We start from the raw sequence: 18,108 nt of genomic DNA, 5'->3' as shown, positions 1-18,108 counted from the left end.
TAATGGTTAATCACACTTACTGTTAAAACGTGGGCATCTTACGTCAGCTTGAGGATTGGGGAGAAAGAAGAACTCAATGATTCTGTGTTTCGAGTAGTGTGCCGAGCACAGAGCTTAGAAAAAACCAGTGCATGTTTTAGCACTCGGATGCCTGTTCTCCTGTTGATATCCATTACTCTCGGTAGGGAAGTTACGGGCATTAGCAGCAGAATGAATTTCCCTTCATGAGCGCTGATATGCTCTTATAGCTTCGTTTTATAGTCTACTGCCTGATGTTAAAGAATTTATTTGGCTTTGCAAGTGTGCAAGGCTGGTTTAGCTCTCGCGTCCTGCCTGTTCCTGGGTGCTTGCACAGCTGCTTGCCTGACACCTTCCAAATCTGGGCTGGGGCAGGCGTGTAGAAATGCCAGCCCCTGAAATCTGATATGCTGCACACACACAGAACTGCCGGGCTTGTCCTCAGGAAAACACGTACAGGGAATTTAGCTACAGTCAGCGTGCACTGGCCGGGTGCAATGAGTGGTGCCAGAGCTGCAGGGACGCTGGAGGTGGCTTGGCAGAGGGTACGTTTTGGTCCCAAGAGGGGAGGTCACTGGGGCACAGCGATGCCGAAGCAGCGCTCTGTGACATCCTGACCCCACTTCGGCTTTTGAAGTGGTTCGGGCACTTCTGGGCAGTGCCCAAGGCTACGCGCCCGGGGCTTGGGGGTCTTGGATATGCTTGGGGCTGCCCCGGTCTGCACCAATGTAGGGCTACTTGACGCTCGAGCCACACTGACAGCATCCAGAATCCCTTCAGTATCTTTGCACTGGCAGGGCTTACTCTGGTTTGTTATGGAAAACTTAATATATTTCTTCCAGTGTACGATTTATAGGGCTGTCAGAATGCCCCAGCTCTCAGCAGGCTTTGGACGTGGCCATGGAAGTCTCCTAGGAGAATCTTTGTAGTCATAAATACTGACATACAAAGTCATGATCTTACAGTTCATATATTTTGGGTTTTTTTCATAGTCATAAAACTAAATAATGAGTTCCCCAAAAGAGGCTGTGTATCTGGAACCACTTCTCCCAGGCTGTGGCAGAGATGGGGCTCACCTGTCTGCACTGCTCGTGCTCAGAGATGGGTTTGCTGGAGATGATGACACAGCTCTGCCTCCGCTTCTTCCACGTTGCTGCTGTGTTTGGCAGACTGACTGCCCTCTCTTGATGTTTTATCCCTAAAGAAGTAGAAAATTGGATTAGCTTTTTCACAGCGACGCACAGCAGTGATCCTGGGTAACAAAGCTGATCCTGGGTAACGCACGGGAAGCTTTAGGAAGGTGGGTGTGAGGGTAAAGTGTTAACAGGAACTCACCCAGGGTGAGTTGCTTTATGGACGTCTCATTAAGGCACTCCAAAGGATGAACTGATCACGAAACGTTTCTTCACGTGCTCAGATGACAGCTTCTAGTACTGGGAGAGGTGCTGAGCAGCCCGCGTGGCCGGTGAGAGACCATTTCCAAGGCGATGTTTGGAGGCATCGGGGGTACCTAAAGCACCCGAGTACAGGAACGCCTCCCCGGGCACTGCAGTCCAACAGTAAACCTCTTTGTACAGAGGGAGCAGGGGCTCGAATTCAGCTCTAAATCCTCGTGCTGCAAGTTTTAAGGGCAGTTTCCATCGCAGTGAGTCACGCTGCTGATTTTCCCCCTGCCGCGCTGAGCCTCGCTCCCCTGTGGTGGGATTTTCCCGGGGTTTTGACCTCCCGGCACCCCCGGGACAGCCGGACCGCAGCGCACGGGTCAGGCCCTGCGCTCCGTCCCTCCCACTCATGGTTTGCTGGGATTTCGTGCAGTTTAACCCCCTCGGTACGAGCTGTGGCTCTGCTCGGCTGTGCTCGGGGTTCATCTTGTGCAAAGCCCCTCTCCTTTCTGCAGCTTTGCCAAGCAGCCACGGCCCCTCCGGAGCTCTGTGCTCTCGCTTGGCTTCTCTGCTTGGCAATGAGGGGAGACCTTGTCGCTCTCTACAGCTACCTGAAGGGAGGCTGTGGTGAGGCGGGTGCTGGTCTCTTCTCCCAAGTAACTAGTGATAGGACGAGAGGCAACGGCCTCAAGTTGCGTCAGGGGAGCTTTAGATTGGATATTAGGAAAAATTTCTTTACTGAAAGAGTGGTCAGGCATGGGAACAGGCTGCCCAGGGCAGTGCTGGAGTCCCCATCCCTGGAGGCGTTCAAAAAACACATAGACATGGCACTTTGGGATATGGTTTAGCAGGCATGGTGGTGTTGGGTTGATGGTTGGACTTGATGATCTTAGAGGTCTTTTCCAACCTTAATGATTCTACAATTCCCCTCACACCTCCCCAGGTTTAAAAATGTCCTGGGCTCTTGGTTTGAACACCTCAGCAAATACTTCTCTCCCAGTATAAAACCGACGGATCGATTGATTTCATCCCGAGGAGCGGCTGGGGATGGCGGGGCGCTGCCGAGGGGGCCATGGCTGGATGCTGCAGCACTTTGCTCTCTGGGCAGCTCGGTTCAACGTTGTCCTGCGCATGCTCTGGTGGGGACGTACGGCTGCGCTGGTGCTCTCTGGGCTGCATAAGATACAACTGTTTTGTCATGGAAGACTCTCTCCGTGGGCTCTGACACCGTTTGCTGGGTGCAGCTCATGGGTTCCCACGAGGAGACCGGGGCTTTCCTCCTTGCAGCAGGCAGCCTGTCCGTCTTCTATTCTCCCTACAGCACCTACACATGTCAAATTGGATCTTTCTTTAATATAGCATCCCTCTGTGTGGAAAGTCTGGAAAACTGAGCCACAGCAGCCTGTATAGCAATGAGTATTACCTTAGGTATGCCACCAGTAAAGGTAACAGTGTGTGAAACACTGAAAACCCAAATGCATTTAGAGATGTTAGAAGGAAATGAGAGCCGTGAACTGCGCATCTCTGCTCACAGGGAGTGTGAGGTGTCCTCTGCCAGGACTGAACAGCGCTTTAGGAATAGTTGTGAAATTAAGCATAAATTGCGGTCGCGGGCTACGGGAAGCGTACTTATTTTTGGAGGCGGTAAGCAGCATGGTGTGAGGCTCAGTGCATTGTCTTTAAGCCATTAGGTGAACCTGACATTGCAAGAAAGCAAAAACTGTAAGGATGTGGTTTCACAAGCCTTTTAAAGTTCTCTCCGCTTGGGCTGTCGTCCAGACGGGCATCCTAGTTCCCGTGTGCTGCCTCTGCAGCGCCGGCTCGGTCAGCAGGATGGTCTGGCTGAAAATCAGGCCGGCCTGGCTTGAGATTGCCGAAAGCCGCTTGCGACACCCTGCCCGGAGCTCGGCACGGGGGACTGGGAGATGCCAGTAACGTTTCAGAGCGGCAGCTTGTTGAGAAGCTTTTCAGGCATCATTTAATAAGCAACCAAAGGTCTTAGCAGTAAGACGCCCGCATAGGCAGCATCCTCCTCCTCCCCCAGCTGTTTGCTTTCTACCCTTGAAATGTCCTGCAAACCCCCACCTCGTGCTGTGCCACTGCCAGCATCTGTTGCCTCGCAGCAGAGCCGATCTGGAATAACGCTGCCGCTGCTGCTGCCACTGCCACTGCCGCCGCTGCCGCTGCTGCCCCTGCTGCTGCTGCTGCTGCCACTGCTGCCACTGCCACTGCTGCCGCTGCTGCCACTGCCACTGCCGCTGCTGCCACTGCTGCCACTGCTGCTGCCGCTGCTGCCACTGCTGCTGCCGCTGCTGCCGCTGCTGCCACTGTGGCTGCTGCCACTGCTACTGCCACTGCTGCCACTGCTGCCAGTGCTGCCACTGCCGCTGCTGCCACTGTTGCTGTTGCTGCTGCCGCTGCTGCCACTGCTGCCACTGGTGCTGCTGCTGTCACTGCTGCCACTGCCACTGCTGCCGCTGCTGCCACTGCTGCGGCTGGCAGGGGGCTGGCAGGGGGCTGGCAGGCAGCTCCGCGGCTGAACCGCTGTCGGGTGTGAGACCAAGGCCTCCTGGCTCTGGGTTACTCCCTGCATTTTCAGACAGGGAAAACTTAAATTACTGTAGGTTGCCGTTGCTGGCGAGTCGAGAGCTCCATTTTTTTGTACTTCCAGTGATGTGTTTTCTGCAAGAGGATGAAATAAGGGGGTTTTTACACTCTAATGCAGGCTGGTGTGTTTTTTAGGAGGGCATTATTTGATAACCCTTTCTCATGTTTTCTCAGCTGCTGAATGAGAAAAGGGAGAAGCGGGTCATCCTCCTCCTTCAGCGGTCTGTTTTTGTTCCCAGGAATTATCCTACCATATAAAATGAAACAAGAGCCTTCAGATAGCATCAACACTTATAGCTGGTCTAAGTATGCTACTTAATGGCAATGTCTTGTTTTTTTCTCTGGAGAGAAGAAAATGTACCCCATTAAGTGCTCATGTTACAAGCCTGCACCCTGGGGGATAAATATTTCAAATATTAATGCTGAGTAATTTTTAAAAGGTTCTGTATGCATTTTATTTTAAGCATTTTGCAAATTATTTAAGACTACTAAAACAAAATGCAATTCAGATCAGCTCATCCCGTGATCAGTATGTGGTGATTTAAAAATCTGCTTGTACCCGGCGGCACAGTTGTGCGTCTGGTCGGGCGCTGGTACAACGGGGAGGTTGTCAGCTGTTTGCTGCTGCGGGTCTGTGGGTAGACAAGATGTACAATTTACACAGACAGGGGAGCGAAGGGAACGCTCTGAGTATCCTTTCACTCTGATACAGCCACATGCATTGCAAATGAGTTACTCTTTTGGAAGAAGTCAAACCTGACTTGCATTGAAGTTCTCAGCTAGTAACATCAGTGGAGCCAGCGACTCCGGCCAGAACTTCTGTGATTTCCTTGATATCCCTCGTCGCTCTAACTTTTTCATATGTGTTCTCTGATTTATAACACAGCAATCATTTATTTTGCTGTTGTAAAATTCTTTCATACACTCCGCCGTGCCAAAAGCTTCATATGTTATTGATTAAACAAATTCCCTCTGTTCCAGGATTTTGGCTGTTCTGAGTCTGGTGTTGACTTTAGTGGAATGACGAGTGCGATGGTCGATCGTACAAGGAGGTGGGGAAATACAACGTCCCGGCACTTATTGCTGCTAATCGATAAGCTATCCTTCAATTTGCAAAGTGGAACTGCTTTTTCCACCCACCACTGCCCATCTCCCCCGAGATGGCCTGAGCTCGTCCATCAGCTGCGAAGTGCTGGTGCCTGGTGGTCATTTGTCGGGGAGGATGATGATGATGTTGGGTTTTAGTAATGTTGGGAGGAGGATTAACAAGAATTTCATTTCGACTCCTTCACAGGCAATTAGCGACAGCTGCTGCTAGAGAAAGGGCATGATGATTAACATGGTGACCTTTGCAAAGGTCGGCTTCCCTTCTTGGAGGGATTCCTTTCGGATGGACTTGCAAGCCATCAACACTAGGCACTGAGTGGGATGCGTGGGTGCTTTGGGGTTTGGTGGAACAAGATCTCTGTTTCACTATGAACATAATTAGGTTGTAATAAAAAGGGGTTTCCTGTTAGACTGTGAGGCATTCGCTCTGCTTCAGGATTTTCTGCTTCTTCAAAGCTCCAAAGTTGGGCCTTACCAGCACTCGCAGGAACGCGGCCATGCGCGCTCCAGACATCAGCTGTTTCCTCGGGGTTGTTTCGTTCATGAGATTTTACTCACTAGCTTTGGTAGTCGGTGTGAGAGCAAGGCGAGAGGGAAAGAAATCCAGTCTGGAGCTTTGCGAGTGGCGAGAGCCAAGCAAATCTGATTTGGGATTTTATTGCGTGTGATGGTTTGCAATCCAGCACGAAGCTGGTGGCCGCAGGTGGCAAGTAAAACAACCCATGGGGTGTCCAGCGCCGAGCCCTGTGTGCCTGGACCTCGCCGATACACGGCCGAGGCTGCTGCAGGCTCCTGCAAGTGCATTTGCACTACGGGAGGGCAACACGCGTTCCGTGGCGAGTCTGTTCCTGCTGCCCTGCGGTGCATCCGAGAGCATTTTCCCAGCCCATGCCGTGGAAGGATGGTGCGTTAGGCAAACGCATCTTCTTTTAAACCACGCACAGGTTTGCTCGGTCAGGACTGACCACGTCTATAAATTCCCAGCCTTTGCCATTCCCCTTTTCCCCCCTTTCTTTCCACCCCTTGCCCAGGTTTGCCTGTGTGATGTCCTCCCTTAGAAATCCTGTAGAGCTGCAATTATTTTGAGGTTTAATGACCCATGATTTCTGTAATGCTTTATTTTGTTCACTTTCAGCATGTTTTTATTCTCCAATCAAATAGAGTATTAAAAAACCCACCAAGAACAAAGCCTTTGCTTTCCATTTGAGAGAAAAATGCTTCGAAAGCTATAATTGTGCTACACAGGTAAATAATTTGTTTGCTAATGAATTAGCTTTGCTTTGAAGACAAAAGCTGCAGTGTTCCTAATTAAGTTGTGAGGAGAGACACAGAAATTTAGAGTCTTTCTTCCAAGAAATGGGGAAAAAGGGGGCTGCCAACCCAGACAAGGCCGGGACCACCGGTGGGGTACCCTCCTTGGTCTCAGCCCCATCTCATGGTGCCTCTGTGCTTGCAGCACCTTACAGCTCTTCGTCGTTGCTTAAATTCCTCATTTCAGTGTTTTTTCATGGTAGTGATTGCAGGGAAATAATATGCTTTCTCTGTGGCAACACGTTTCCTTCCATCAGTTTCAGATTAATATTTGAATTGAATGAATACTTCTATATTTTGAGACAAGGCAAATGGAAGCCTGTGATATATTTTCATTATATCACTCTATGCGCTTTTCATCATGAGCCCTATTATTATACCCATCGTAAGATGAATAATCTCATGTATTTTTTTCTTTCCTCACAAAGCAGGGTTTTTTTTCGGTCCTTTGATCACTTTCATCACTCTCTTCGAAAGCCCCTTTTAAGTCGTAATAATACTCTTTTTCAGATGAGGTGAAAACTATTCTGGGATTAGGCAGCATAATTTTAATAAAGTTATTATCTTCATACTATTATTCCTCATCCCATTCACCAAGCAGACTAACGTCTGTTTGCCTCCCTCTCCATCCCCCTGGGTTTTTTCCCCTGGATTGCTGCTGCCTGCAAAGCAGCATCAAGACACTGATGCTCTGGTCTCCTCCCTAGTTAATATTGTTAATTAAGAACCACGTGAAAAATACCTTGATTTCCCCCCGATTAATTTGCATCTGTCAGCTTTGGTGTTAATTTGGCGTTTTGTTGCCTTTTCTCCTGGTCATTTGCTTCTTTTCTGGCTCGGATGAACTTATCTCCATGTCAGCTCTGTATCTGGCTACTTCACAAATTCATCTCCTTCTCCAGATCCTCACTAAATCTATTAGACAGTGGGTTTAATACCAATCCATATGGCTTCTTCTTGATAGTTAACCTTTTGCTAGGATGAAAATTCACTATTTAATTCCATCTTCTTTCTCTTCTGGTCAGTGGCAGTATTCGCCTCTTCCGTTCTCCTCCTGAGCTGTTTTGCAGCAAAAGGAATTGCCATCTAATTTTTCCATCTCCTTAAATCCCATGAACGGGTTGATGAAACCCCAGGAAAATTCAGGACTAGTTCCTTTTGCAGAAGCTGACGGTGGTTTATACCTACTGGGGACGTCCTTGCCCACCAGCGCTGCTGTTTTGCTGCACAGTAAAACCCAGGGGATTCGCAGGGATCTTGGATTCACCTGTGGAGCTGGGCTGTGGAAGGAGATCCCAAACCTGCTCTGCAGGTACCTGAGAGCGGTCTGACGGCTGCTGCTGCCTCCTCTCCCCTGGTCCAAGAGAATTTAGGCATAGGTGATGGGCATCACTGTTTGCTTTCCTGATTTCTGAGTTTCTGCATCCTTGCATTGGAGCCTGCATCCCTCCTGCAGCTCCCTGGGGAGCTTTTTGGGTCTGGGTGCGGGCACGCCTGCGACTTGCTCTGCTCCTCGGAAGGGGAATTATAATATTCGCCATCCATGTTGTGGGTCATCATCCCCATAATGGGAAATCTACTCATCCCCATTCCCTTGAAAACTTACTGCTTGAGACTTTAAAAGCAAGAAAAAAGTTTATTTTTGGAAGGATCTTTGTGAATGTTGTCTGAACTGAATCTCAAATGCAAACAGTTGCTCCTACTTTGGAATAATAAGGCACAGGGGATGCGTATTTTCCTCTCTCCTTCTGCGAACGTCTGTGCTGAGACAACATTAAACTCCAGCAAGGAGACGTGCAACAGGAATATGATCAAAACTTACTGCTGCAAAAAGAAGAAATGGTGACTTAAGGGTGCCCATATTCCCTGGGTAGAGACCGTCAGCGGAGACATGCGTTGCATTTCTGTGTCGTTACGTGGAGCTGCTGAAGGTTGAAATGCTGTGAAATATACCACATGCTCTTATTAAATGGCTATATTAAAAAAAACAAAACACACACCAGATTGCAGTCGGTGGAAGCGCTTTCTTTATTTGAGGATCATTTTTTCAGACAGGCTGACTTTCAGTCAGCCTCTTGCGCCGGCTGATGTGTTGGCTCGGCGTGACGGTAGTGTGGTGGGATGCTCAAACCCTGCAGCCGACCGCGGCGCTGGGCTGAGCGGCTGGGTGGGCGCTGGCTGCCAAGGATCGCTCCTGCTGCCATCGACCAGCGCCTTTTACTGGACCTGGAGGTTGGGTACTGGTTTTTGTAACACAGCATAGACCTTGATGCTGCAGAACGGCGCTGCCTCCGCTCGGGACAGGGCTTGACCACAGGCTCTTAAGTGGGCGCGTAGCGATAGCACCGAGGCGTGCCTTGGAGTGGTGGTGGCATCAAGATACATTATTTGGCCCCGACTCAGGATAGCACACACTGTAGGTAGTGACTGAACTGAAACAAAGTGTAAGAAACTGAACTGAAACAAACTGAAACTGGAGCATCTCTCCTACGAGGAAAGGTGGACGAAGCTGGGCTTGTTCAGCCTGGAGAAGGCTGAGAGGGGACCTTATAAATGCTTATAAATATCTGCAGGGTGGGTGTCAGGAGGACAGGGCCAGACTCTGTTCAGTGGTGCCCAGCGACAGGACAAGGAGCAACAGGCACAAACTGAAGCAGAGGAAGCTCCAGCTGAACATGAGGAAGAACTTCTTCAGTCTGAGGGTGATGAAGCCCTGGCCCAGGCTGCCCAGGGAGGTTGTGGAGTCTCCTTCTCTGGAGATGTTCAAACCCCGCCTGGATGAGGTCCTGTGCAGCCTGCTCTGGGTGACCCTGCTTCGGCAGGGGGTTGGACTGGGTGACCCACAGAGGTCCCTTCCAACCCCTGCCGTGCTGGGATTCTGTAAAGGGCAGAGGATGAACACACGAAACTAAACCATAGCTGCTATTTTTGATGGCTGCTTTGGCTGCCTGTGGCTGTTGCGGTGACTGTGGGTTTTGTCCCATCAGTGCCTGTGCCAGCATCATCTAACACAGCCCCTTGGCTTTGAGCTGGGAAACCCACACGCTGCCTCCTGCCTTCCCTGTTCCCTGCCCTGCCTGCTGCTCTCCACACCTACAGCTATTTTCCCAATAATGGTGAGCTTCCTGGTGGTACTAAGGACTCTACTTTCCGTATTATTTCTGTCTTGGTGTTAACCACAAATTAATAACACAGTATAGTAAACAAACTTGAAAAAGTTTCTTTAAAAACTTTGGTTTTTTCTTTAGAACCTTTTTTTCTTAAAAAAAAAAAACTTACAAAGAAACTCATAAAGAAACTCAAGGTGTATTTTTATAAGCAGCAGCTAGAAAATGTCTATTTTGACTCGGTGGTTTGGGGCATAGTGGAGCTGTAAATGTCGCGTAGTGTTTACTGAATGAAGCATCCATGTTTGCTGTGTGGCGGTGGCCCTGCTGAAATGCCCTTTCCTGCTGTGGGGACGGAGCAGCCCCCAGCAGGGTAGTTGCAACTGCTGGAGCCTTTCGGGAGGTCCACCCTGCCAGATAGCGTCCAGTCCCTGAAATCTGGCCTTGACTGTGTTTGGTTTGTTGCTCGGCATGTCTTAGTGCTCAGCTCCTTAAGGCAAACCAAGTTCTCGGTGGCTGCATATATCCCAAGCTGCCTAAATATTTATGATTTTAAAAGATGAGTCTAAGACCGGGAACAATGGTCTGCTGGCTCATGGAAAGGCAGACAATCCATCTCTCATCTTCCTCATCTTACAGGAGAACCGTTAGTGTTTGTTCAGATTTGAAGGAAAAGACATGCGCAATCTTCGTCCTGCCTGGCAAGGGCGGTGGCTTTTGCGGTGGCATTTTGGATACTGAACTATCCTCTCTTTTTCTTTCTGCTAACGAAGACAGTGTTTTACTGTCACAGCTTACCTGTAGCTCCACACCCCCCAGCAGGGTCGCTTCCATGGGGCTTTCTGAGGGATGCTCTGGGGCTTGGTTTATGGTGTGTCTCTAAAGCTGGTCTCTTGCTTCTACAGCCAGAGAAGCAAAGGGCAATATTTTGCTTTTGGTGATATAAAATGTTTGTTGTGGGGTCACTGCCAATCCCTGTGTACCTATGTGCAAGGTGTCTAACACCTCTAAGCTACACAAGGCATCAGATTTCCATGTAAAGCAGGACTATCCTTTTTCGCATCTCAGGAGCTGAATTTAGTTCACCGATACGGCGCGGTAACTCCTTATACCCATTTTAATGGTCTGGCGAAATTCTGTTAGCAAAATACCTAATGAATGTTGCAATTCAATCAGGGCAATCTAGAGTGTAATGTGTGGAGCGGAGCCAGCGTTCTATAAATCATTAAACATCAAAACCTGAAAAAAAACAACAACTCTCTAATCATCCTCCAACTCCAAGAGCGTCTGTAAATGGCTGGGGACGAAGCCGGGCGTGGGCAGCGCAGGCGCCTGGCTGGGCTGGGGACGGTGGGGAGCTGGGGCGGGATGGCTCGCCGGCTTGGCTCCCCGTGCTTCGCCGGCTGCCTTTTCGTATAATGTAGATGCTGTAGCACGGGGAGGGGGTTGTTTGTGAGCTCTGGAGTCCCCCCAGGCCATTGCAAGTCCTGGAGGAGGAACAGTTATTGGTTAAAGGGGTGCTTTAAATAAAACGGAGGAGAATAGTCATTGCAGATAAATTTTCTGTAGGCAGTTTAGTGTGCTACTCCAGCTCCAGTTGCGCTGTGAACTGGGGACTGACTACGCTTTATTTCGGCTCTTTTGGCCCTGGGAACTCTTGCAGCAAAAAAAGGTGCAGTTCTGCTCTGGAAGCCAAGATTTTATAAAGATAAACAGTCTAGAGGTTTGGGGGTTGTTTTTAGTTTTTAAACAAATTCTCTTGAAAGTCTTCCTAACGAGAAGTAAATCCAGCTAGCAAACACTCTGCATTTGCTTTTGAAAAGATCGAATTGGAAGGAAATCTCTGGCTTTGGCCATGGGTACCCTCTGCTAGGAGAGGTGATCTGCGGAGCACAAAACCAAAAATAATTGGTCCTGAAATACGGACACGTTTAAAATGCACTGCAGGCTCCCCGGGAGGTTGGAGTGCAATTTGAAAGACTAATGCAGAATACAGAATTACAACATTCCTGACTGTATATGTAGGTATGTGTATGGATGACCGTGTGAGATTTCAGGGTGGGGGTTTTATCAGTGGTGGTCTGATTTGGTGTCCATCTGCTAGTTTAAGATGAGATTAGGTATTTTGCTTCCACTCAAAACCCAAAAATGGATAACTGGAGTGCATGCAGACGTCCCAGCCCTCACCTCTGCTAGCAAACATGGTTTGCACTTGATAGTCACTTAAATAAGAATGAAGCCACAGAATTCTCCATCAGGGAGAAGTATTTTTTATTAAACAGATGCTGCCTTGGATGGATGAAAACCTTGGGGATGGCTGCAGGAGATCAGCTCTGCAGACCCCACATAAGGCTCCTGGGGAGCAGCCCATGAGCCCCACCAGCGTGTGCCCATCCGCTGTGCCCCGCTGCATCCCGGCTGCCGGCAAAGGAGCCCGGTTAAGCCGTCCCTGCCTGCCGCTTCACCAGTGGTTCACCATGTTGCTCAGCAAACCCAGCCCAGGGCTCTCAGCTGGAGAGAGAACGGGGTTCGCAGCTGGCTCGCGGCCGGGCGCAGCTGGGGCAGGGAAGGGAGCGGAGCAAGGAGCCATCGGTTGGTGAGTGATGCTCAGCTGGACTCTTGCTACGGCCGCTGTCGCTCGGCCGCAGGCTGCTCCCCTCCCCAGGGATCCCCCAGATCGGCTCCAGCGAGCGCCGGGATGGGCAGATGGCAGCCGGTGCTCGGCCGTGCCCAGCTCTGCCTGCTCTGCCCTGCAGAGAGATGGTTTGGATGGAGCTGCCCGATGCGCTCGGAGCCTTGCAGCCAGCCTGTTTCTGAAGACGGCTTGCGAAAGATTGCAAAGATGAGGCATGGCAAGGTGAGAAGTGGGTTATTCGCAGGGCACTGGGCATGCACGATGTGTGCTGCAAGCGTGAGAGGTTTTTGATCTCCCAGGTCTGTCCTGCAGACCGTCACCCAGCACCGACTTTCTTGCTTTATTAAACGAGTGTATTTTAAGCCCAAAGCAATGTGTTATCTCTCAAGAAAAAGTAAGCTGAGTTGGTGTTTTTTTTTAATATAGTTATAGCTAGGAGGTTTTGTTCTGCAATGCTGGAGTCTGGAGATATTTTGAGAGCTCTGCTCTCTTGTGCTGGGAGGGAATACAATAAATACATAGACAGGGAGTACTGCTGCTTTGAAAGGTGAGTAAAGGGTCTGTGCTGAACTGACACCAGCTGAAAAATCTGTTCAGCCTGATTAGCAGCAAATCACTTCTGTGTCCAGCCTTGCTTGTGGAGATGGGAGCCAGTTTCCCCCCCTTATCCTCTGCTGCCCTTTGTGGCTTTTCAGAGCCCTCCCTGCCTGAGCCGCTGAGGGTCTTTGCGAGGATGGCGTATCTGCATCCGTGTGTCATTGCGGACCAACGAGCGCAAAATGGCATTACTGGAAATTCATGGGAAACTGTAAGCCCATCTTGGGCTTTGTCTCGGACTGCTCAAGCTGTCACCGGAACCAGTCAAGATCGATTAGCTTTTAAATTTCATGAAATTTTAATTAAAGAATGGAGAGCCTACAAAGACATCATAGGACAAGAGCGCTGGAAACAAATACAATTTCACTTCCAACCATTAGCCAGAAAAGCAGCAAATGGTTGACTGCACATCACCATTGCAGTCTAATGAAAAGTACCGCTCTTGGCTTCGGCAGGCAGGTCATTAGCGACTGAATAATCAGTGACATTTCCCTTCTAAATCTGACACAAACGAAGTGCAATGCTCTGGAAAAAGCCATTAAGTGCAAAGCCTTGCCTTTACTCTGCTCCAGGTATTGCAGCGCAGGATCTAACGGCCGCCTTTAGCAGTGATTTGGCTCTGATAGCATCCACGGGATGGTAACCCCCCGCTATGCCGAGAGCCAAATGCTTCCAGCCTTGCACAAGCGCAGCTCCTGCCATCGTTTTGTGCAAAAGCGAGGAGCGAGACTTGCTCCTTGCTACTGTTCACAGATACTGCCAGTGAAAGATATGAGTGGGAAAACCTGTAATCTAGAGTACTGGGAAGCTGAAAGGTATATACTCATGGCTGAGAGGTACCCAGAGGAGAAGGTCTAGCTGATGGTGGAGTCAATTTAAAGCCTGACATCCTCCTGTGAATTCCCACGGCAGCTCTCGAAGCTGGGAGTTAATCTGTTTTTTCTGCAAATTTTAAAATGTTTTCTCGGTGGGGTTGGAAAGCGAGCGGCACCGCACTGGAAAAAGGAAAGACTGATCTTATTTATGTCTGTCCCTCGGCTTTCTCTGAATAACACGTTGTCAGATGGACGGAGGAACCAACTGGGTGTAACTTCCTCTGCTCCCTCCCGTGTGCCAGTGGCTTTGAAAGTCACGCTGCAAGGTCAACAGGAGCCAGACTGCCCCGGGTGGGGGGGTCCCTTGTGTTGAAGCAGTGAGTCTTTAAGAAGGTTTTTTGGGGGGGAAGAGTCCCCATGGGGGAAACTTTTCCTAGGCAAAAGCAATGACGGGAGCTGGACTGGGAAGCACTCTTGTCTTGGAAACTCTGTGCTTTGGAGCTGGGTATGTCTCATCTTCAAAATTCCTCTTTCTTTTTCTTTCTGGGCCCCAAATTAGAAGTTGTCAATGCAGTCAGTGTGTCTTTTTTCAATGGCTCTGATTTATGTTTAGCCCTGTGTTGGGAAGCTCCAGTGCAGTACTTTTGGTCATTAGATCTCCCGGTCGTGTTTGGGCTAAGGGTCTACTATTAAGTGGATAAATTTGTTTTGGGTGTAGTCCTGTGAGTTACAGCCTTACCAAAAACACAGGCGTGACCACAGATAAAAGTGTATTTTTAATGAGTAGTTTTGTTAATAATGGGGTAAAAAACAGCCCAGGAAAGTTCATTAATGGCTAACCAATTCCACTCCCAGCTGTTGTGTAGTTAGTTCCGGCTGAACGGTCTCGATAGTTTTATTGCTTAAAAAAGGCATGGTGCTAAGATGTTGTTTCAAAATAAAAAGCTTTATTACCCTATTAAAAGTTTATGTTTTATGTGTTACATTTATGATGCATCCGTAAGGTGCGTATCTAAATATTCGGATTTATATAAGCATCCAGGTAGCTAATGCCATGTGATATTCTTTATCCTGCTTTGTTTCGGAGAGCTTAGATTCCCAAAATCCCTTTTGGCCATTAGAATTTGGGATTCTACTCCAAAGCTGGAGGAGGTGCTGTGCCCACCCTCGTCTCGCTGCAGAGTGGTGTCCCCCTTGCCAGCATCTCACTTTCCATCACTCAGGGTCACCTGGGAGATGCCCCGTGCCATCTGGAGAAGGCCTTGGAGATGCTGGCCGGGAGTTCTCCTGAATTACTCACTCAGAACACCCTTCTGCTCTTAAAACTCTTTCCTTTGTGTACCACAAGGGAACCAAAGCAAAGAGCAAGGCAATTAAAAGTATTGATATTCCTTGGGTTCATCATGGCATTAACAGGCCATGACCATGAATGCTTTCAGCTCTTTTTCACTTGACTAGTTTCCTGCTGCTCACTCCAGCGGTCACCATCTCATGCGCTCAAAATTCTGGAGCTGTAGAGAGATGCAGAACATTGCTCATAAAATTAATGCCAACAGCTGGCTTCCTTTTTCCGAGTAGATAGTGAAGAACTGTCATGCAGCTTATTTTTTCCTGCATGCTTTAGTCGCAAAGAGCGATGCTGTATTTCTGTATGACCCCGAAACCCAAGTTAAAAATGGAAGGAGCTTTTCAGTTGTAGTTCTGCAACTTAAGCTGCCCTCTCTCCAACACAACCAATGGGTGTGTGCTGGACCACAACTCCCTAAATCCATGTTTTAAGGATTGTGGAGGTAGGGGAGGTACGAGTGATGGGCATTGCTTTTGTGACATGAAGCCCTTCAGAGCACGGAGGAGAAAGCTTCTCCCTCTTTTCCATCCTCAGGTGACGTTGTGGACATCTACCAGCGGGAGTTTCTCGCCCTCCGAGACCGACTGCACGCAGCCGAGCAGGAGAGCCTGAAGCGCTCAAAGGAGCTCAACCTGGTCCTGGAGGAGATCAAGAGAGCCATCTCGGAGAAGCAGGCCCTGCGGGATATAAACCGGACCTGGAGCAGCTTATCTGGTGAATAAACAGAGAAGTTGAGGATCTCGGGCTGCTGTGAAGCAGTTGCTAACGAGGAGGTAGAGAGGTGTGCGTGTGTGTGTGTGCAGGGCTGCGGACAGGACCTGCTCTTCTCTCTCTCGGCACGAGCAAATTGTGGAGTTCAGAGGCACCTGGGAACTCTTAAACTCCTGTTTAATTAGAGGTGCAGATGCATCATTAAACACTGAGATTTGCCTCTGCTGTGGATATTGCCAGTGTGCTTGCTTGCAGGCTTTTTTTTTTCTTGCAAGTCATACATGCCGTTTCCTATGGCCGTGTTGAATCCATATGGAAAATGGGTATCCAAAGAGAGGGGGGAGGAAGGAGTTGGGTTGGCTGAGCACCCCTCGCCAATTTATTTGTTCTTTCTTTTTTTTAAGTTGCTCAGTTGAAGAAAATTGGATCTCTATAGAAAGATCCGATTTGACCTTCATTTTATCTTCATCCTCCCCCCTCATTCCCAAATATTTGGGGACTTCCTTAAGGCCCTCGTGGCTCCTGCTGAACTTTAATTGGGTTTGTGGTAGCATGTTAAAGGTTGGCCTGGTTTTTTACAACGCAGCAGTAGTCTCGGGTGGCCTGGCTGCTCCAAAAAGGCTTTTAGCCTTGCAGTCTCTTCCTACCTACCATTCCTTGCAATTGATTCCCTTTTCCTTTTCAAGACGAAACCAAGTTAAAACTGTGGAATATCACCAACAAGAATGTGCTGCACCTTCCCACCATCTTCCATCATTTGCCACATTTGCTGTCAAAGGAGAACAGTCTGCAGCCAGCCGTGCATGTGGGACAGGGGCGCACTGGAGGTAAATGGGAGTTAGTGCTGCTTCTGGAGCTCTTCCTCACCTTAGTGCCTGTCCCTGCCTTTTCCTCCGGGCCTGGCTGTGGTACGGAGGTGAGCAGGACTGGAGGAACGGCTGCATGCATCATGCAAGCTTCCTTGGTATCGTGACACGCAGGGTGGGTGAGCCATGTCACAACGGTGAGTCTACAGGGGAGTGCAGTCTGTGCTCTTGACTGGCACTAAAAAGTTCTCGATGCTTCTGCCAGATTTTTTATGCTGCTTTCCATCTCCAGAGTGCTCTAGACTTTGCCTGGAAGGTGGTCAGATGAAAGCACAGTTTGCGGGGTGCTTCATGGAGACTCTAACTCAAGACAAATCACATCTGGAGTAGGACTTTGGTTACTAGACGATTCTCCCCCTTCTTCCAAGTCCTAACCCAAAGCCAAGGACCTGACTTACCCCTCCCAAACTGAGGTGCTTCTGACCATGGGAGGGGTTTGGAGAACAAGGGTGTTCTTGAAGTTGATGTTCACAGGCTGAAAAGGCCCTTAGGAGGGGGAGAATTTTGGGGTGTTTCCTTAGGCACCAGTCTTTCAGGGAGACAAGAAACAGTCTGTCTGAGTGCCATGGGTGCCCTGCCAGCCTGGTGCACTGGGGTACTGCTGGTTGGTACTGAGCAGGGGAACAAGAGTATGGGAACCCTGCATAGCCCTGGAACCTGCTATGATGCTGATCACTGCTGGCTTTTAGTGACAGAACGTGGCACCAAGCAGGTGAACCATGAGGCGGTCACAGGAGCGGAGCAAAGTGTCTTGTCCCAGCACATCCCCCTCTCTAAAATCTCTCCTTGGCCCTGGACAGTGTCCGTCGTGATGGGAATCCCCAGCGTGAAGCGGGAGGTGCATTCCTACCTCACCGACACCCTCAACTCCCTCATCTCGGAGCTCACTCAGCAGGAGAAGGAGGACTCCGTCATCGTTGTCCTCATCGCTGAGGTAAGACAGAGCTTTGCCAATTCACTCCTGGCCACCATCCCATCCCATCCCATCCCATCCCATCCCATCCCATCCCATCCCATCCCATCCCATCCCATCCCATCCCATCCCATCGCGTCCATCCAACTGTCTGCCCACCTGGAGGCCAGCTCTGCCGCTTGCTGGGGCAGGTCAGCCCAGCCTTGGGCTGCCATCGGACCAGGATCGTTAGGTGCATCCTGCACAGAATGAACCTCCGGTCGGGGCAGCGAGGGTCAGGATGCGAGCAGGCACACGTGTCTCGTTAGCGGCTGCCAGTACGGCACGTGCGTTTGTCCGTCTGGTCTAAATCGCGGTGGCTCTTGCGAGGTGCTTGAGTGGTCATTGCCAAAATGTGCTGGAGCAGCCCCATGGCCATGTCTAGGGGAGCTCTCAGACCTGCTCCTGGAGCAGCTTCTTTCCTCTGCGTACCTGTCAGACAGCACTAACCCCTGCTCGAAGCCCAAGAGCCTGCTGATTTGGGGCTGAGACTAATACGCCTCTTTGTACTGGTGTCTGGAGCCCAGGATGAGTTGCTGAATCCAGGGGCTAAAAAGCCTTGATACATTAATCCGCAAGAGCTGCTTTTATCTATGGGTTTAGATGGTTATTTTTCTCCATGGCTTTCCCCTCAGGATTATTTTCTTGAGCT

The 18,108-nt window shown here is 49.7% G+C and overlaps 1 protein-coding gene across 1 annotated transcript in view; it reads left to right on the top strand.

Moving 5' to 3' along the window:
* The window catches only part of MGAT4B (alpha-1,3-mannosyl-glycoprotein 4-beta-N-acetylglucosaminyltransferase B), a 54,079-nt gene that overhangs the window by 22,796 nt on the left and 13,175 nt on the right, over positions 1 to 18,108 (top strand). The window contains exons 2-4 of the mRNA XM_075441395.1: positions 15,462 to 15,641; positions 16,325 to 16,465; positions 17,305 to 17,438. Coding sequence (XP_075297510.1) covers positions 15,462 to 15,641; positions 16,325 to 16,465; positions 17,305 to 17,438 — 455 coding nt within the window. The remainder of the gene's footprint in view (positions 1 to 15,461; positions 15,642 to 16,324; positions 16,466 to 17,304; positions 17,439 to 18,108) is intronic.

Source organism: Opisthocomus hoazin, chromosome 22, assembly GCF_030867145.1.
Source record: "Opisthocomus hoazin isolate bOpiHoa1 chromosome 22, bOpiHoa1.hap1, whole genome shotgun sequence".
Lineage (NCBI taxonomy): Eukaryota > Metazoa > Chordata > Aves > Opisthocomiformes > Opisthocomidae > Opisthocomus > Opisthocomus hoazin.
Note: the sequence above shows the minus strand (reverse complement) of the source record. Positions and strands in the feature narration are given on the sequence as shown.